This window comes from Emys orbicularis, chromosome 7 (assembly GCF_028017835.1).
Source record: "Emys orbicularis isolate rEmyOrb1 chromosome 7, rEmyOrb1.hap1, whole genome shotgun sequence".
Classification (NCBI taxonomy): domain Eukaryota; kingdom Metazoa; phylum Chordata; order Testudines; family Emydidae; genus Emys; species Emys orbicularis.
In genome coordinates, this window is record NC_088689.1 from 77,156,799 (window position 1) to 77,178,046 (window position 21,248).

General features: G+C 49.3%; 1 protein-coding gene across 3 annotated transcripts in view; it reads left to right on the forward strand.

Moving 5' to 3' along the window:
* PDLIM1 (PDZ and LIM domain 1) overlaps positions 1–21,248 on the forward strand; it is a 99,837-nt gene that overhangs the window by 19,485 nt on the left and 59,104 nt on the right. For all 3 annotated transcript variants that reach the window (XM_065407515.1, XM_065407513.1, XM_065407516.1), the window contains exon 2: positions 9,292–9,443. In XM_065407515.1, the coding sequence (XP_065263587.1) occupies positions 9,292–9,443 (152 nt within the window). The remainder of the gene's footprint in view (positions 1–9,291; positions 9,444–21,248) is intronic.

A 21,248-nucleotide genomic window follows, 5' to 3' on the forward strand; every position in this document is an offset into this window, starting at 1 on the left:
AGCTGCCGGGACCCTGCACTCTCTCCCACAGCACTGAGCCACCTTCCACACCCCAAACCCCTCATCCCCAGCCCCACCCCAGAGCCCACACTCCCAGCTGGAGCCCTCACCTCCCCCCGCATCCTAACCCCCTGCCCCAGCTCGGAGCCCTCTCCCACACCCCAAACCCCCCAGCTGGAGCCCTGACCCCCCTCCTGCACCCAAATCCCTTGCCCCAGCCCGGTGAAAATGAGTGAGGGTGGGGGAGAGCAAGCAACGGAGGGAGGGGGGATGGAGTGAGCGGGACAGGGCCTCAGAGAAGGGGTGGGGCATGGGCGTGGCCTCGAAGAGGGGGAGGGCCTCAGGGCAGGCATGTTCAGTTTTGTGCGATTAGAAAGTTGGCAGCCCTAGAGAGGGGGTCTCCAGCAGTGAGGTTTAGGGGTCTCCCATCCTCTTAATCTCTCTCCAAATCCCCTTTTCCCTGGTCCTCTTCCCCCCACAGCTGGAAGGGGATTCAAAGGGCATGACTGGCCAGAAGAATGTCACCTGCACTTTTCAAGGTGACTGCTTGCTCTCTTCTCCCCCTCCAGGTCAATGTCTCATGCTCAGCCTGGTTGTGGTCAAGGCACAGAGGCTGGGTATCTTTTCAGGGCAGGTTACTCAGAAGTGACCCGAGCTGTATCTGGTCTAAGATGAGGCACAGCTAGTGGAGCACAATAAATGACAAAACAGTTACAGCAGAGTCCTATATTCTCACATTCTGCTTGGGGGTAGGGAGATGGGGACTGTTCCATAATTTGGCAACCCCTCACAAGTTAGGAGAGCCCCTTAGTCCATTGGCTTTCTGGCTCCCAGAAGCTTGCTGTCTGAATTCTGATTGGCTAGTGGTGGTAGCTGTATGCTAGCCTCCAGTGAGTTTTGGATGTCCCTTTCCTTGGGATTTGCAGGTGGAACACTGATTGCCACAGTTTAGAGGGAGTGTTTTTCAGTTTGCTTCCCCTCATCCATGCTCCTTCCCACACATGCGCACATCTCTCCCCATCTTCCCTGGAGGATAAGCCTGGGACAGAAATGCAAACGAGGCAACCGTACATCTTCCTATCTGCAACTCTATGCAATTCCTTTCTAGTTTGGAAGGATTTTCACTTTACGGACCTAATTTGTAACAGGGAGAATTTCAAACGCAGCATTAGTGGGGAAATGAGCCAGACACAGATCATGCCAGCTGAGTCAAGCAGGAGAAGAGGAGATTTTATTTCTATTCATTAATCATTCAGGAAGGAGGGGCTGGCGTTCCCCTTTGCTAGCCTCCCCCTCTTGTGCTGACACGTTCGGTATGAGGCACAGAAGATGCAGTCTGGAAGCAGCCAGGTGAAGGATTTAGTGAAGGTTACATTTCAGGGCAAACCATTATTTACAGAATGACAGAAGTGGGTTTTTAAAGACTATTATTTCTAATTTGCTTTTCTTGCTTTACGAGGCACCCTTATAACCTCTGCTTAGGTGAGATGTGTTAGTCTTGGGCTGGGGTCTGCATCAGCCCCCTCGCCCCAAAAATGGCTGTGAGCCCGTACCATCCCTACGCAGGCAGTGGAGGGTAACACAATACCTCAAGTGCAGAGCAACCACAACATAAGTTTTTCTGCAGCCTCCACTATCTCAGCCCTATGGAGTTGTGATTCATCAGGCTTTGTTCAGCAGGCTCATGTGTCAATGCCTTTGGCTGCCTGTAGACTCTATAGGTTAAAGCTTTTAGATGTAAGCAGTGTTGGGGGGGCTATTAGGAATTAGCTTGTACTGGGAAGAAGAGCAAACTGCCTAGTTCAGTCTAAGGCAGTATCGTATTGGTAGTGCTAGTGCATTATTTTTCGTAACCATTTTGAATTTTATCTGATTTACAGAGAATAATAAGAAAAAATGAAAATGTCTGTAGACAGTGCCTTTTCCAAGTGGAGTAACAGGCTGTATCCCCATTCTATAGCTGGGGAAACAAAGGCACAAAGTGGCCTAAGGTCACAGAGCAAGTTGATGGCCAAGTCAGGGATACCAGGTCCCGATCTCTCAAGTCTCAGTCCACCAGAGCACAGTTCCCTTAGTGATGCATCGAAGCTGCAAAGTTTAGATCCAGATCTGAATTTCCCAAAACTAGGGGTGTTTGAGAGCTTTGATTTGGGATAGGGTTTAAATTTTAGTAGGTGGATGTTTTCAGTATCTGGCATATGGCAGACCCTTTCATTAGTTCTGCATTAAGCTATTATGGAAATATATTGCCTATTTAAGTGATTTAAAGTGGGAGGCAGTTACATGAGCACTTTCTTTTAACACATCTGAAGATCTTTGGATTGGTGTCAAGTGTCCAGGTCAAGCTGTGGGCATGATGCAGTCATAGAAGAGAGGTGTGAAGAGAATAATATCTCATTATTTGGCACCCCTCCATCTGCAGGAAGTGTCCTACTGCAGCTGTGATGGGATACACAGGGCAGCCCAAGGGAAACAATAACTGCGTCACAACGGACAGGGTCTGTCTGAGGTTGATGCACATTGGTGTAAGTTTCTCTCTCTTGCCAGGGGAAGTTCTCTGCCTTGCAAGCCCATACTAGGAGCTCTCTAAATCTTATAAACAATGTATATTTATAACTGACAGCTCAGCTGGGCTTGCTCAACTACTTTATAGCTGTTCCAGCACGCTGAAAAGTAGGATGAGTCCAAAGAATAAATCATTGTTCCCTTGCAGAAGGTTCATAAACTAGGTGTGTCCTGGCTCCAAGGCACGGTTTAACCCAGGGGTCTCAAACACGCGGGCCGCATGCGGCCCGCCGGGTTCTTTCGTGCAGCCCGCCAAGCTCCCCACGCTCCCCCGCCCCTCTGCCTACCCCGTGGCGCCGCGATCCCCGCACCGCTCCCTGAAGCGGCTGGAACTACGTCCCTGCAGCCGCAGGTGGGGGGGGGGGGGGAGTAGAGGGCTCCGTGCTCTTGCTTCCAGGCACTGCCCCCTGCAGCTCCCATTGGCCAGGAACGGGGAACTGCGGCCAATGGGAGCTTTGGGGGTGGTACCTGGAGGAGCAAGTGCAGCACATGGCGCTGTTTCCCCCCCCCGCACCCCCCCCCCGGGACTCCGGCTGCTTCGCAGGGCCAGGGCAGGCAGGGAGCCTGCCCTGACCACGGTGCACAGTGCTGCCACCCTGGAGCCGCTCTAGGTAAGCGGCGCCGGGCCAGAGCCCGCACCCCAACCCCCTGTCCGGAGCCCCCTGCCACATCCCACACCCTCACGCACCCCAGCTCCCTGCCCTGAGCCCCCTGCCACACCCTGCACCCCAACCCCCTGCTGCACCCCTCACCCCTCTTGCACCCCACACCCCAATTCCCTGCCCTGAGCCCCCTGCCATACCCTGAACACCTCCTGCATCTCAACTCCCTGCCCTGAGCCCCCATCACACCCCGCACCCCTCCTGCACCCCAACCCCCTGTCCGGAGCCCCCTGCCACATCCCACACCCTCCCGCACCCCAACCCCCTGTCCGGAGCCCCCTGCCACACCCTACACCCCAACCCCCTGCCTCACCCCTCTTGCACCCCACACCCCAATTCCCTGCCCTGAGCCGCCTGCCATACCCTGCACCCCCTCCTGCACCCCCTGGGGGCAGGGAGGGGGCAGAGTTGGGGTGAGGACTTCGGGGAAGGGGTTGGAATGGGGGCAGGGAAGAGGCGGGGCAGGGGCGGGGCCGGGGGCAGCAAGGGGTGGGTGTCAGTGATGTGGCCCTCGGGCCAATGCACTAGTCCTCATGCAGCCCTCGTGGTCATTTGAGTTTGAGACCCCTGGTTTAACCTGTGCTTATGTTTCAGATCAGTCCAGTTTTCTCATTTCCTTAGGCTAGTTTCTTAAATAATTGATTAATCCCTGGTTTGATCACTATCCTCCTCCCCTGGGGCCATTAAAGGACCTTGCTTGGTGGTTGCAATGTTGCAAGTGAATGTTGCTTAGGACAGGTCTACACTACAGACCTATATCGGTATAACTACATTGCTCAGGGGTATGAAAAATCCACACCCCTGAGTGACGCAGTTATATCGACCTAACCCCCCCCACACATGTAGACGGCAGTATGTCAGCAAGGGAGCTTCTCCCGTTGCCATAGCCGCTTTTTGGGGAGGTGGATTAACTACGCTGATGGGAACAGCTGTCCGGTCGGTGTAGGAGCATCTTCCTTAAAGTGCCACTGCACTGGCGCAGTTATGCTGCTCCAGCACTTTACGTGAAGAGAAGCCCTAAGTTAGGCCCCGATCTTGCAGCTGGATCTGTGCATTCCTCCCGACAAAGTCCGTCAAGCTTTGTGTGGGCGCAGGGATCCACCTGCTCTGGCCTGACAGCAGTACAGGGCCTGAGACCCAGACCCTCAAAGGTATTTGGTGCCTGACTCCCATTGGAGTCAAGGGGAATTAGGTGACTAGGGCCATAGGCACAGACTCCGTGGGTGCTCCAGGGCTGGAGCCCCTATGGGGGAAAAAATGGTTTTGCTGAGCACCCACTGGCAGCCGCCCTATCAGCTCCCCCAAGCCCCTCCTGCCTGCTGGCGGGCCCCATGGAGCAGTGCATCCCCCCTGCCTCCCTGAGCCTCCTGCCCGCCTCCTGCAGCTGTTCCGCGGCATGCTGGAGGCTGGGAGGGATGGGGGAGGAGTGAGGATGCAGCGCGCTCGGGGGCGAGGGTGGAACTGAGCAGGAAGAGGCATGGCAGGGTGGAGTTGGGGCAGGATGGGGTGAGGGTGGGGCCTTGGGGGAAGGGGTGGAGTGGGGGCTGGGGCAGAGCCGGGGGTCGACCACCCCCCAGCAATTTGAATAGTCGGTGCCTGTGACTAGGGCTATGGCTCACTACACCTTCTGTGTCTCAGTGGTGTGAATAAACCCCCCCCCCCCCATTCCCTGAGTGACATAAGTTACACTGACCGAAGTGCTGGTGTGTACAGCACTATGTCCATGAGAGAGCTGCTCCCACCCACACAGCTTCTGCCGCTTGCGGAGGCATAGATGCTGGAACAATTTGTATAGTGGAGGTGCTGAAAGCTATTGAATAAAACTGTAAACTCTGTATATGATGGAAACCACTTCAAACCAGGGGGTGCGGCAGCACCCCTCGTTCCAGTACTACGCGTGGAGGTGGTTTATTATGCTGATGAGCGCTCTCTCCTGTCAGCATAGAATGTCTTCACCAGACGCGCTGCAGCGGCGCAGTTGTACCACTGTAAGTGTAGACATGCAACACTTTAAGTGCAGATACCTTTGTGAATCTGGGCCTCAGTTTCTAAATTCTCCTTTTAACATGAAGTGGAAAAAATAAGTAATTTAGTTCATCAGTCTGAAATGTAAAATTTTAGAGTTTTTCTCTGTTTTCCTCTATTAATATTGCACTAGCGGTACTTCTGCGTAGTGCCTTTTCTCCCACGAGCTCAAACTGCTGTATACACACTTAGGGCATGGCTACACTTGCGAGTTAGAGCGCGTTAAAGCAGCCCTGGGCGCCCTAACTCCCAACCCGTCCACACTAGCAAGGCACTTAGAGCGCCTGGACTCTGCAGGTGGAGCGCTCCTGGTAATCCACCTCCATGAAAAGCATAATGCTTGTTGCGCCTTGGCCCCAGCGTCAGTGGGAACGAGGTGTTGCATTATTGCGCTTTGATCGGCCTCCAGAAACGTCCCATAATCCCCTTAAGTCAAGTGGCCACTCTCGTCATTGTTTTGGAATCCGCTGTAGGAATGCGGATATGCCCTTTCAAAGCTCTGTTTCTGACAGCCAGCATGCTTATCTGCTCTGGGAAAAAGCAAGCCATTAGTGTGGAATGTTGCTTGCTGTGAGTGTGTGAGAGAGAGGCAGGGGGGAGAGGGGGGTCTGAACTTACAAGACAGCATGCTGACACACTCTCAGCACCCCAAAAACCCACTCTCTCTCCCCCCCACATACACACAACACACTCCCTGTCACACTCCACCCCACCCCCTGCATTTGAAAATTATGTTGCAGCCACTTGAACGCTGGGATAGCTACCACAATGCACTGCTCTTTGTGGCATTGCAAGAGCTGCTAATGTGGCCACACCAGTGTGCTTACAGCTGTCGGTGTGAACGGACTGCAGCACTTTCCCTACTGCGCTCTCCGAAGGCTGGTTTAACTCAAAGCGCTCTACATCTGCAAGTGTAGCCATGCCCTTATTAAGGCTTGCAATCTCTGGTAAGCTTAGTCAGGGATCACTTGACCCAGCACTGAATGCACTCACCTCTGAGGAAAAGCACAGCTGCTGTTTAGCAGGGCAACAGTTTAAGACAAGAAGCCAAGCATAGTGTTGAGCTGAAAGAGCAAACTGAATTTAAGGGAGACAGACTGTAACTAGCTGAACTGGAATTATGCTAGGATGCTGTGGTGAATGCCACTGCTTTTACCGCACCTTCTGTAAACTCTGTAATTACCACAGGTGTTGATGAGCTTGGTTTAGCATCTGACGTAGGGCTGTCAAGCGATTAAAAAAAGTTAATTGTGATTAATTGCACTGTTAAACAATAATAGAGTACCATTTATTTAAATATTTTTGGATGTTTTCTACATTTTCGAATATACGGATTTCAATTACAACACAGAATACAAAGTGTACTGTGCTCACTTGATATTTATCTTTGATTACAAGTATTTGCACTGTTTAAAAAAAAAAAAAAGGAAAGAAATAGTATTTTTCAATTCACCTAATACAAGTACTGTAGTGCAGTCTCTTTATCGTGAAAGTTTAACTTACAAATGTAGAATTATGTACAAAAAAACTGCATTCAAAAACAAAACAATGTAAAATTTTAGAGCCTGCAAGTCCACTCAGTCCTACTTCTTGTTCAGCCAATCACTCAGACAAACAAGTTTGTTTACATTTCCAGGAGATAATGCTGCCCACATCTTGTTTACAATGTCACCTGAAAGTGAGAACAGGTGTTCTCATGGCACTGTTGTAGCCAGCGTCACAAGATATTTACGTGCTAGATGCGCTAAAGATTCATATGGCCCTTCAACCACCATTCCAGAGGACATGTGTCCATGCTGATGACGGGTTCTGCTCGATAACAATCCAAAGCAGTGCGGACTGACTCCTGTTCATTTTCGTTTTCTGAGTCAGATGCCACCAGCAGAAGATTGATTTTCTTTTTTGGTGGTTTGGGTTCTGTAGTTACCGCATCGGACTGTTCCTCTTCTAAGACTTCTGAAAGCATGCTCCACACCTCGTCCCTCTCAGATTTTGGAAGGCACTTCAGATTCTCAAACCTTGTGTCGAGTGCTGTAGCTATCCTTAAAAATCTCACATTGGTACCTTCTTTGCATTTTGTCAAATCTGCAGCGAAAGTGTTCTTAAAATGAACATGTGCTGGGTCATCATCTGAGACTGTTATAACATGAAATATATGGCAGAATTCAGGTAAAACAGAGCAGGGGACATACAGTTCTCCCCCAAGGAGTTCAGTCACAAATTTAATTAACACATTTCTTTTTAACGAGCGTCATCAGCATGCAACCATGTCCTCTGGAATGGTGACCGAAGCATGAAGGGACATACGAATGTTTAGTGCATCTGGCACGTAAATATTTTGTGACGCCGGCTACAACAGTGCCTTGAGAACGCCAGTTCTCACTTTCTGGTAACATCGTAAATAAGAAGCGGGCAGCATAATCTCCTGTAAATGTAAACAAACTTGTTTGTCTTAGCGATTGGCTGAACAAGAAGTAAGACTGAGTGGACTTGTAGGCTCTGAAGTTTTACGTTGTTTTGTTTTTTGAGTGCAGTTATGTAACAAAAAAAAATTCTACGTTTGTAAATTGCCATTTCATGACAAAGAGATTGCACTACAGTATTTGTTTGAGGTGAATTGAAAAATACTATTTCTTTTGTTTATCATTTTTACAGTGCAAATATTTATAATCAAAAATAATATACACTTTGATTTCAATTACAACCCAGAATACAATATATCTGAAAATGTAGAAAAACATTCAAAATATTTAATAAATTTCAATTGGTATTCTATTAACAGTGTGATTAAAACTGTGATTAATTGCGATTGCCCGTGGCGAAAAGTGGGGGGGCCATGGCCCCTTGGCCCCCCTCTGTTCCAGTGCCCCTGGGCAGGATCACAGCACAGGCTGGTACAGAACCTTGCAGGTGCAGAGACAGAACCATCTGTGGCCACAGGTGATAAAGAAGTGTGCTCATTGCTCAGATTAGAGGACATCTAGCTCCCATCTCCTCTGGAGTCCAGAGAAGTGGGTCCTGCAGTGCATCAATGAATCATTTTGCTAGTGTTAAAGAAATGGAAATGTGGAAGAGGTGCCTGAGTGCATGTCAGTGCTCACAGTGGGGCACAGTTCTGCATAAGCTAGGCAAAACCCAATAGAAGCGCCGATGTGCCTGAGTATGTTAATACTCTGCATGGCTCTCTGCCTGCCATCCCTAAATGTCTTAGTGCTCACAGCAGCACCTGTTAGATGTGGGATTAAATTTCCAATGCTTTGCCTATGTATGCAGAACTTCCCATCCTGCTTGAATTGCTCCATTTTTACCTTCAAGTCGCTTACTTCAAAGTGGGAATTACTATCTTGCAACTATTTTTGGTTTTAATTGACTCATTAAAATTAGAGATGAGGCCTAAACCAAAATCTCAGACCCAAACCTCACCCCTGTGCTCAGATTTGTAAGCGCGTGATCTAGATCTGAACTTGTGTAGCTGCCTTCCGTAGTGTACATTTCTCTAATGCTTCTGGCACACTGTTTTTGGTGGATTGCCTCTTTCCGTTACTAAGGAGCTTGCCTTCCTAATTGCCCTTTGTGAGGCCCTCCATGGTGGAGAGCAGTTGTGTTCAGTTGCAGACTGTTAGTGAGTTGCTGAGCGAGCTCGCTCGTGCTCTCTCTCTCTGAGACTTTGTTCATTCTTGGTTGTTTTCCTTAGTCTAAAATAAGTCATCTAGGTGAAGAAATAAATGTTTGAAGTTTGCATATGGGGAAAAGATGACATCCCCATATCTATGATTCAAAGCAAAACCCTGGACTCTAATACTTCTGGATTTGGGGAAAATTGGTATCTGGATCTAAACTCCGTCGCCCTTTTATTTAAAACATACCTTTAATGTTGAATTCTCTCACCCCTGCCCCCACTCCTTGACATCAACCAGACAACACCGTGGGCTTTGTCAACTGTTTCTGAAATTTGTCTGGGACATCACTTTGAAGGGACTAGAAATTGTATGGAAGAATCCAGTTTCTCTTGGATTGTTACCTTCTTATTCTCTCCTAGGTGACTCCTGGCAGCAAAGCTGCAATAGCCAATTTATGTATAGGAGATGTCATCATGGCAATTGATGGGGAGAACACGGATACCATGACACATTTAGAAGCGCAGAACAAAATCAAGAGCTGCATAGATGAGATCACTCTGACAGTTGGCAGGTAAGTCACTGAGAGGATTTGCTCATCCTGGGGGCAACCGTTGTTGTGTTGTACTTTGATGGCAACAGTATCTGATTAGTTTATCTGTCCTGGCCTCTTTTCTGGGTTAAGTGGCATGGTTTGGATTGCAACAATGAATTGCGGGTCAGCCTTTAAACTTAATGCTGTTTGCATGTGTTCGCTGCTCTTTGGCACAATGAAAACAGCAGTCCAGGTGGCCAATTGGCTGATAGTTGGACACATTGCTAGGCCTGTTCTGTGACTCCTGACAGGAGGAAACTGAAGGAAGGTAAGTAGCTGGGATCTTTTCATTCTAGTGGACATGTAAGACCAAAGTAATAGCACTCTAGCAGACCCTGAGTATTATTTTTAACCACTAAGATACCCCTGTCATCGTCGTAACTAATAACCAAGGTGGAAGAGTAACCACGAGCATGCATGTTCATGATGAATTAATTTAACACTATGTGGCTTCCTGCTCTATGAGCCGTTAGCCAGCCAGTTCTGGCCACATACAAGGATACTAGCAAGAATTAGACGTACCTTTAAAGTTTAATGGAGTTGCTCACTCAAACAATGCAGACTGACATGGTGCCCATACTGCAGTGTTTTACTTAGATTTCTTTCGGTAGCTCAGTGCTTCTGCCTTTCATTACTTTTGGTGACCCATGATGAACTGCACTTGAAGTGGGATGCATGCAGCTCGACAGCAGCCCATGTGGGTGACTGCAAGGATAGCATTGCAAATTGCCAGTGCATCATTTGAATGTGAACTCACCTGTTGAGTTCTAGGAATGAAATGCCCTCAGTAATCAGGGAACAGCTGTGCAAATCACGGCCTTTGTGTCTGTTAGATAAAATGATTTATTGGACCAACTTCTCAAGCTTTCGAGCCACACACACCTCTTCTCTCACCAACCGCAGTTGGTCCAATAAGAGATATTACCTCACCCACCTTGTATCTCTAATATCCTGGGACTGACATGGGGGGGAGGGCGCAGCCTGGGCAGGAGGGGCGGGGGGCGCAGATGCTCCCCGCTAGCGGCGGCGCCGCCTTTGCAGGGCTGCTGCACCCCTGCACCATGCTGGCTCCTCCCTGCCGAGCTCCTCCTCCATGGCTGAGGCTCGCCACCGCCACAAGTGGGATGCTCTGGCTCTCCGGCTCTCCGGAAGGTGGCTCCTCCCTGCCGAGCTGCTGCAGCAGCCCAAGCCCGGCAAAGCCAGTGAGTGGACTCGGGGCGGGGGCCGCCTGGGTGGGGTGGGGAGGGCTCGCAGGGGGGCTGTGCACCCTCCAGGGGAGTTCAGGGGGCGGGGAGGGGGGGAACCTGGTCTGGGGAGCAGCCCCTGGGCAGGCTGGCCCCTGGGGTCTATAAAGGCTCGTTGGGATTTGCCCCTCAATGAACCGATGTGTGTGGGGGGGTGCAAGGTGGAAGTTTCGCCTAGGGCAACCGGCCCTATGTGTCAGATACCATTGCATGGATTCATCTTAACCTACAAGAGCCATAAAGGGTTTTTCTTTAGTTCTGCCACTGAGCCAATCCTGAGTCATTATTGTAGGGCACAGACGTCTCGCCTCATCTTCCATTCTGAGCTCTTGGGAGAGAGACTTCTCGTTTCCCCCGCCACTCGCAGCCTGGCATTTGCACCATATGCACACAGAGGCACAGCGAAGGGGAAAGTGTGATCTCCTTCTCCTAGGCCCATTGCTTTTTAAAGATCTGGGGTCTGACGTTTCAGAGGTACCAAGGACTCACAGCTCCCATCGACTTCATTTGTCACTTCTGGAAATTTGGTCCTTAGGAGCCTTCTTTGTTGCCCCTCTTTCCTCCACAATAAGCTTTCAATCCTCTTTCCTTCTCCAGAGGTTATCTGCCAACTGCCTGCTTTGCCAGTGTCCTTGGAGTTGCTCTCTCTGAGGTGGTGCTGGGGGACTTGTTGGGGGGAGGGGGGCGAGGGGGCTCCACAGCCAAGGGCTGATCTGCAGTATTGAGAATTCTAATGTTGTTTGGTTAGTTCCAATAGTTCACCAGGCGCTTCCCAGTCCAATAAGAGGTCGTGCTCCCTGCCGAAAGGGGACTGGGTGCAGTGATAGTGGTGTGACTAGCCTGGGTTAGGTCTACCATTTCTCATGATCAGGACGGTGCAGAATATAACTTGGCAGCCCTCTTGCTTCCTGTAGGGAAGTGTGTGTGCCCCTTTGAAGTATCCTGTTTCCCCCTGGGTGGGTCTGGTTGGCCGGGAGTTGAGGAGGGCAGAGCTGGTAGAGCCTGTGGGTAAGTGCACCCTTACAGATCATTTAGTCTGTTAAATGTGTGTGCTAATATTAATCAGCGAGTCATTTACTTTATGGCTGCCCTTTGTGCATTTCATTAGAGTGGGGCAGGGAAGCAGCCCAGCAAAATAATTCTAACCAGCTGGGCAGGCATGCAGATCTGGGCAGTGGCTCTGAATGGACATAATCCAACTTAGTTTTGCAGTGCGCTCTCCATACATAGCATCACCAAATGCTCAATGAGACCATCTTCTATTGTGCTGATATGCTCAGGAAATGAGTGCCACATGCCAAAATGAGCCCCATGCTTCGTCCTGGGGTTTGTGATCCGCACTGCCCCAGAGGAGCACGGCTGTCACACTGGTTCATAGATAGAAATTTGGTCTTTGATGTAGCTGGGGCTTGATCTATGAATTGCTTTGAAAATCAGGACCAAGGTCTTAAACTGGCATCAGAAGCTTCCTGGGAGCCAGTGGAGGGACTTGAGTCCAGGCATGATGTGCTCATGGCGCCCTAGTTCATGGAGAAGGTGAGCAGATAAAGTCTGTGCATCACCTTCACAGTCATGCTTCAGCTACAGTAATCCAGCCTGGAGGTGATGAATGCATGGATCACTGTGACCAGGTTTTCTTCTGGGAGAAGATGATGAAGTTTCCTAGCGAGCTGGAGGTGGAAGAAGGCATTTTTGGAAACTGATGCTACCAAGCTTAGTGAGGAGTAAAACCAGAGCCAGAGGCTTCACTGCACTTTGACGAATGGGGCCTGTGAGCCTTTGATGGAAGGTGAAGACGCGGTCTTGGCCAGTTTTTCTGATCTTGCCTGGGTTCAGCTTGAGCTAGCTGCTCTTCATGGAGGAGCTGATTCCCTGAGGTCATTCTGACATGCCAGGAGTGGTGGTGGTTGCGTCAGTTGAGAATGAAGCTATGTAGTTAAGTTATGTTGGCATCTTGTTGACAGCTGAGCCTGTGGGGTGTCACTACCTCACCCAGAGCTCTCGTATAGAAGTGGGAATAGTATGGATCCTGTGGGACCCCGCAATGAGGTCCTTCAGAGCGGAGGAGCAGTTGCCCATCATCACACTCTGAGTTCTGTAGAGAAGAACGATTGGAGTTGCTGTAGTGCTGGGCCATCTACTCCTGCTGCGTCATGTAGATGGGTTAACAGTTCCTTGTGGTCCACTGTGTCAAAGGCTGAAGAGCGGTCCAGCAGTAGAGCATGGAGATCTTACCTGTGCCCATGGTCAGGAGAGGCTTGTCTTTTAGGGTCATTAGAGCTGACTCTGTGTTGTGGCCTGGTCTGAGCCCTGATTGTGGGGCATCCAGGATGTTGATTGATGTCATGTGTTGTTGGAGCTTGTTGCTTCCTCCTAACTCAGTTATTTTGCCCAGGAACGGGCGGTTGGAGACAGGACAGTAGTGGAAAAGTTCCTCAGGGTTGGGTTGAGTGTTGGCTTCTTGAGGATAGAAAATGCAATAACTTCTCCTAAGGAGCTTGTTAGGTGTGTTTCTCTGAAGAAGGCATTAACTGTTTCCATTAGTAGTGGACATAGTTGTTCTTCACTGACTTTCACCAGCCAGGAGGGCATGGATCCGTTTCACAGGTTGTGCTCTAGTATTTTTCAGGGCTTATCATCGAAATGTAGGGCTGGAGGGGACCTCAAGAAGTCATCAAGTCCCTGTGCTGTGGCAGGACCAAGTAAACCTGGATCATCCCTGACCGGTGTTTGTCCAGCTTGTTTTTAAAAGTTTGTAGTGATGGGGACTCCACGACCTCCCTTCGAAGCCTGTTCCAGAGCTTAACTACTGTTAGAGTTAGCAAGTTTTTCTTAATATCTAACCTAAATCTCTCTGGCTACAGCTTAAGCCCATTACTTCTTGTCCTGTCTTCAGTGTACATGGAGAACAACTGATTACCATTCTTGTTATAACAGCCCTGGACATATCTGAAGACTGTTATCAGATCCCCCCTCAGTCTTCTTTTCTGAAGACTAAACATGCCCAGTTTTTTAACCTTTCCTCTTAGATCAGGTTTCCTAAACCTTTGATCATTTTCTTGAGCTTCGGCGTGTGTGAAGGGGCCAAATGCAGTCAGAGGGGATTGGGGGGCGTGGGGGTGGAGGAGGGAGGTAATACAAACAGGTCCAGGGTGGAATTTTCTTTTCCAGTTAGTTCCATACGTATCCAGTTGATCTGAATGATGAAGTTTGCTGACAACTCTTCACGTCAGCCGATGCTTGGGTCTGGTCCCTGAGCTAAGCAGAATGGGTTGATGAGCCTGTTCACTGTGTGAAATAGCTCTGCTGGCTGAGATGACTGGCCCAGTAGACCTATGGCTGTGCTGGGCAGGGCATCAAGGTCACTCAGCACAGTGGATGCAATGTGCTTGGCCACTGGAAGGCTTCCTGTGGGAGAGGAGTCCCTTGCTCACCAATGACTTGTCCAAACTCTGTCAGCAAATTAATGGCAGGGATGGAGCTTAGGAGCTCCTGGCTCCTCCACCTGTGGTGCCTAGTCCCTGTCATTCATGCTCCCGATCTGTTGGGAGAATGTTTGTTCCTTTGTACAGAGTGAAAAGAAAGGAAGCTGGAAAACAGAATGTTAAGCTGAACTCTTCCTGTAAGTGTTTGTATGGGCTTTTGCTACTGGAAGAAACTGCCATAATGACTTAAATGAATGGTGTTTGTGGGGCAAGAGATACTTCACTCACTCCTTTTTCTGGAGTGTCAAATAAACCAGCAGAAAACAAAAGCCCCTAAAGACTATCCACAGGGACTCACTGGAAATGGGAACAGATAATACAGCTGGTAAGGAGACTGTTAATAATCCCAGATGGCTTCTCTGCAAGAAAAGAAGGTGATTGCAGTCAGGTGTGCAGAGGTATTCCACCAAGCCGTGAGACAAATAGGAGAACCAAAGCCAGTGACCACCCATGCCTGCAAAGCTATTCATAGGGTGTGTGGAGCAGAAAACTGGAACAATTCCTTAGCTACATTCCTCCGTGGGGAGGGAGCTGTTCAAAAACAGAGAACCAAAAGCCCATTATCAAGATGCTTTTCTGGAAACAAGTAAGATCTTCAGGCTTAGGTTCAGCTACATAAGCCCCAATGAAGTGTTAACAGTTAGTCCTGCTGATCCACAACTTAAATTTATACTATTACCATGATGCCTCACAGGCTATACAAGGGTATTACTGATAGAGGCAGGTTAATATTTACTGGGGCCTTGGGCCCAAATAACATTTCTCTTCTCGCCCCCCGCCCCCCTCACGGGGCCCTAGCCCCTCCCCTTCTCCCCAAGGCCCCGCCTCCTGGGGGGGAGGGAAGGAAGGAAGAGGGGTTTGGGCCAGCTCCACGCAAGGGGGGAGGGGCGGGGGGAATATGCTTACCTTACCATACACAGCTTGGCACTGGCTTCCGGCCTGGCCAGGGGACGGGGCCTCCTAGGGAGGAGAAAGGAGCAGGGCAGCAGGCCCTGGGGTGGGGAGAGGAGGAAGTAGCAGGGGGCGGGGCCAGCATCCCAGCGCTCCTGTAAGTGCCCCCAAATTGGCCAGGATCCCTGGGCACACACCTCATCGCCCCGTGCAGTAATCCGCCACTGATTACTGACAGTGCTGAGACTGTGTGTGTCCTGAAGGCCAGTGGAATCCTTTCTCTGATATGCTGCAACATGCTGTCCAAGCTGATAGAATCATAGAAGTATAGGACTGGAAAGGACCTCAGTAGGTCATCTAGTCCAGTCCCCTGCACTCAAGGCAGGACTACGTAATAACTAGACCATCCCTGACAGGTGTTTGTCTAACCTGTTTTTAAAAATCTCCAATGATGGAGATTCCACAATTTCCATAGGCAATTTGTTCTGGTGCTTAGCTACCCTGACAGCAAGTTTTTCCTAATGTCCAACCTAAACCTCTCTTGCTGCAATTTAAGCCCATTGCTTTTTCTCCTATCCTCCGAGGTTAATGAGAACAATATTTCACCCTCCTTGTAACAGCCTTTTATGTACTTGAAAACTGTTATCAGGTCCCCCCTCAGTCTTTTCTTCTTCGGACTAAGCAAACCCAGTTTTTTTCAATCTTCCCTCATAGGTCATGTTTTCTAGACCGTTAATCATTTTTGTTGCTCTCCTCTGGACTTTCTCCAATTTGTCCACATCTTTCCTGAAATGTGATGCCCAAAACTCGACTCCAGTCGAGGCCTTATCAGTGCAGAGGGTATTGGAAGAATTACTTCTTGTGTCTTGCTTACAACACTCCTGCTAATACATCCCGGGATGATATTTGCTTTTTTTGTAAGAGTGTTACACTGTTGACATATTTAGCTTGTGATCCACTATGACCCCCAGATCCCTTTCTGCTGTAATCCTTCCTAGGCAGTTGTCATAACTATAAAGGGAAGGGTGACAGCTCTCCTGTGTACAGTGCTATGGAATCCCTCCTAGCCAGAGACTCCAAATCCTTTTACCTGTAAAGGGTTAAGAAGCTCGGGTAACCTGGCTGACACCTGACCCCAAGGACCAATAAGGGGACAAGATACTTTCAAATCTTGGGGGGGGGAAAGGTTTTTGTGTGTGTCCTTTGTTTAAGGGGTTGTTCGCTCTTGGGACTGAGAGGGACCAGACATCAATCCAGGTTCTCCCCATCTTTCTAAACAAGTCTCTCTTATTTCAAAATTGTAAGTAAAAGCCAGGCAAGGCGTCTTAGATTTACTTTGTTTTCTCAACTTGTAAATGTACCTTTTACTAAAGTGCTTATCTTGTTTGCTATACTTTGAACCTAAGACAGAGGGGATTCCTCTGAGCTCTTTAAGTTTGATTACCCTGTAAAGTTATTTTCCATACTGATTTTGCAGAGATGATTTTTACCTTTTGCTTTAATTAAAAGCCTTCTTTTTTAAAACCTGATTGATTTCTCCTTGTTTTAAGATCCAAAGGGGGTTTGGATCTGTATTCACCAGGAGTTGGTGAAAGGAAGGAGGGGGGAAGGGTCAATTTCTCCTTGTTTTAAGATCCAAAGGGGGTTTGGATCTGTATTCACCAGGGAATTGGTGAAAGGTTTCTCAAGGCTTCCCAGGGAGGGAATTCTTAAGATGGTGGCAGCGGACCAGAGCTAAGCTGGTAGATAAGCTTAGAAGTTTTCATGCAGGCCCCTACATTTGTACCCTAAAGTTCAAAGTAGGGATACAGCCTTGACATGGTGGCACAGCGGTGGGATCGTTTTAAACCCAAAAGCCAGTAAGAGATTTTTTTTCCCTTCTAGCTGCTTGGAGAGCAGAGCTGAAGGTAGATGCATATCTTATCTCTCCTTGCCTGAAGGCAGAGGTGTTAAGTTTTTTTAACAAGGTCCTTTGTTAAGAGAAGGGTTCAATTAATGAGCAAACAACTGGTAAAGATAATTTACAAGCTGAATTGTGTTTTTTTTCTTTTTTACATCCTCGGAAGTAGCTAGTTAGAAACTCTCTGTTAACTCAGCAGCACTCAGCAGGAGCCTGAGCTAAATACATCCCAGTTTCAGTCAACTGCAGAGGGTGAGACCCAGCACAAGAAAACCAGGAAAATGACTACCAGTGAAGCAGCTAGCAAACTAGAACTGGCCAGACTAGAAGCAGAAGAAAATGAGAAAAAACATCAGAGACTACTTCAAATTAAAAAACTCGAGGAAAAAGCCAAACAGGAGGCCCATGAAAGAGAAGAAAAAGCCAAACAGGAGGCCCATGAAAGAGAGGAGAAAGCCAAAGAGGAGGCCCACAAGAGAGAGATGGAGCTGGAAAAAGCCAAAGAGGAGGCGAGAGAAAAAGAAAGGAAGCATGAACTGGAAGCAGCAAGTGCTAAGCAGGATGCATCAGACCATCCTAACAATTCCTCTCCAAGTACCACTTCCCATCCCAGGAAATTCCCCACCTACAAGGCAGGCGATGATACTGAGGCCTTCTTAGAAAATTTTGAAAGGGCCTGCCTTGGATACGACATCCCTCCAACCCAGTACATGGTAGAGCTGAGGCCGCAGCTCAGTGGACCCTTAGCAGAAGTGGCGGCTGAAATGCCTAAGGAACACATGAACAGTTATGAACTTTTTAAAAACAAGGCCAGAATCAGAATGGGGCTAACACCTGAGCATGCCCGTCGGCGGTTCAGAGCCCTAAGGTGGAAACCTGATGTGTCATTTACCCGACATGCCTACCACATTGACAAAAATTGTGATGCCTGGGTATCAGGAGCAAATGTTAAATCTCTGGAAGATCTGCTTTCCCTAGTAAAAATGGAGCAGTTTTTAGAGGGTGTTCCTGAGGAAATAGAAAGGTACATCCTAGATGGGAAGCCCAAAACTGTAACCGAGGCGGGGGAGATTGGAGCCAAATGGGTGGAGGTGACAGAAAAGAAAAAAGCTAGTAGCAGTTGGAGTGAATATCAGAAGGGGCAAGCCGAAACAAAACCTTATCACCGGGGACAACCCAAGGCCCCACCCACATCCCAAGGGAAACCCCAGACGCCTTCTCACCCCACCACACCAGTCTCCATCAACCAACATCGCCCCGGTGATACCTTAGCAGGGCGATGTTTTAAATGTAATGAACTGGGGCATATAAAGGCTCACTGCCCCAAGAACCCCAACCGATTACAGTTCATTACACCCCAATCACACCAAAGAACCCCAGACCCAGATGCCTCTCTCATACCCTCGGAGCGAAGGGAAACCTTAAGAGTGGGCGGAAAGAAGGTTATCGCTTGGAGGGACACTGGGGCACAAGTGTCAACTATCCACCAATCCCTAGTGGACCCCAAACTCATCAACCCGGAGGCTACAGTGACAATTCAACCCTTCGTGTCACAGTCTGTAACCTTGCCTACAGCCAAGTTGCATGTCCAGTACAAGGGCTGGTCAGGAATGTGGACTTTTGCAGTCTATGACAATTATCCCATTCCCATGCTACTGGGGGAAGACTTGGCTAACCATGTGAAGCTAGCCAAGAGGGTGGGAATAGTCACCCGCAGCCAGGCTAAGCAAGCTTTCACCCCCATCCCTGTTCCTGAGCCGTCCACCAGGACCCCGTCTGTGTTACCGGAGACCCAAACACAGGAGGTGGAACCGGATCCCCTGCCAACGACTGCAACAGCCGTAGTGGATCCAATCCCAGAGACCCAGCCAAAGCCAGTCCCAGAACCGGAACTGGCAACGCAACCAGCACCAGAACCATTGCCAGCACTGAGTCCAGCGCTTGCAACCCCGTCTACAACTCCAATGCCAGAGGGCACCAGCGAGCCTAAACTGGCGGAAGCAGCAGATAACCCTACCCAAGGGGCTCAGCCAGAGCCTGAAATACCACATAGTGCACCAGCGGACAGCGGTTCACAGTCAATGGAAAAAGCCCCAGCACCTGCATCGCTTCCAGAGGGACCAAGCCCCGGTCCACAGTCCAAGGAGGAACTGATGTCTCCAGCATCAAGGGAACAGTTCCAGGCCGAGCAGGAAGCAGATGACAGCCTTCAAAAAGCTTGGGCAGCGGCACGGAGCACCCCACCGCCTCTCAGCTCTTCTAACCGATCCCGGTTTGTTGTAGAAAAAGGACTTTTATACAAGGAGACTCTTTCTGGTGGGCACCAGGAAGACTGGCATCCTCAAAGACAGCTGGTAGTTCCCACTAAGTATCGGGTAAAACTCTTGAGCTTAGCCCATGATCATCCCAGTGGCCATTCTGGGGTGAACAGAACCAAAGACCGGTTGGGGAAGTCCTTCCACTGGGAGGGAATGGGCAAGGACGTTGCTAATTATGTCCGGTCTTGTGAGGTGTGCCAACGAGTGGGAAAGCCCCAAGACCAGGTTAAAGCCCCTCTCCAGCCACTACCCATAATTGAGGTCCCATTTCAGCGAGTAGCTGTGGATATTCTGGGTCCTTTCCCAAAGAAGACACCCAGAGGAAAGCAGTACGTACTGACTTTCATGGATTTTGCTACCCGCTGGCCGGAAGCTGTACCCTTAAGCAACACCAAGGCTAAAAGTGTGTGCCAGGCATTAGCAGACATTTTTGCCAGGGTAGGGTGGCCCTCCGACATACTTACAGATTCGGGAACTAATTTCCTGGCAGGGAACATGAAAAACCTGTGGAAAGCTCATGGGGTGAATCACTTGGTTGCCACCCCTCATCACCATCAAACCAATGGTCTGGTGGAGAGGTTTAATGGAACTTTGGGGGCCATGATACGTAAATTCGTAAATGAACACTCCAATGATTGGGACCTAGTGTTGCAGCAGTTGCTTTTTGCCTACAGGGCTGTACCACATCCCAGTTTAGGGTTTTCACCATTTGAACTTGTGTATGGCCGCGAGGTTAAGGGGCCATTACAGTTGGTGAAGCAGCAATGGGAGGGGTTTACGCCTTCTCCAGGAACTAACATTCTAGACTTTGTAAGCAACCTACAAAACACCCTCCGACACTCTTTAGCCCTTGCTAAAGAAAACCTAAAGGATGCTCAGGAAGAGCAAAAGGCCTGGTATGATAAACATTCCAGAGAACGGTCCTTCAAAGTAGGAGACCAAGTCATGGTCTTAAAGGCGCTCCAGGCCCATAAAATGGAAGCATCGTGGGAAGGACCATTCACGGTCCAGGAGCGCCTAGGAGCTGTTAACTATCTCATAGCCTCCCCCACCTCCAACATAAAGCCTAAGGTATACCATGTTAATTCTCTTAAGCCCTTTTATTCTAGAGAATTAAACGTTTGCCAGTTTACAGCCCAGGAAACTGATGACGCGGAGTGGCCTGCAGGTGTCTACTATGAAGGAAAAAGGAATGGTGGCGTGGAAGAGGTAAACCTCTCCACAACCCTAGGACGTCTGCAGCGACAGCAGATAAAGGAGCTGTGCACAAGCTTTGCCCCGATTTTCTCAGCCACTCCAGGGCGGACCGAACGGGCATACCACTCCATTGACACAGGTAATGCTCACCCAATTAGAACCCCACCCTACCGGGAGTCACCTCATGCCCAAGCGGCTATACAAAGGGAGATCCAGGACATGCTACAGATGGGTATAATCCGCCCCTCTACCAGTGCATGGGCATCTCCAGTGGTTCTAGTTCCCAAACCAGATGGGGAAATACGCTTTTGCGTGGACTACCGTAAGCTAAATGCTGTAACTCGTCCTGACAACTATCCAATGCCACGCACAGATGAGCTATTGGAGAAATTGGGACATGCCCACTTCATCTCTACTTTAGACTTAACCAAAGGGTACTGGCAAGTACCACTAGATGAACCCGCTAAGGAAAGGTCAGCCTTCGTCACCCAGGCAGGGGTGTATGAATTCAATGTACTCCCTTTCGGGTTGCGAAATGCACCCGCCACCTTCCAAAGACTTGTAGATGGTCTCCTAGCAGGATTGGGAGAATCTGCAGTTGCCTACCTCGATGATGTGGCCATTTTTTCTGATTCATGGACAGAACACCTGGAGCACCTGAAAAAAGTCTTCGAGCGCATCCGGCAGGCAGGACTAACTGTTAAGGCTAAAAAGTGTCAAATAGGCCAAAACAGAGTGACGTACCTGGG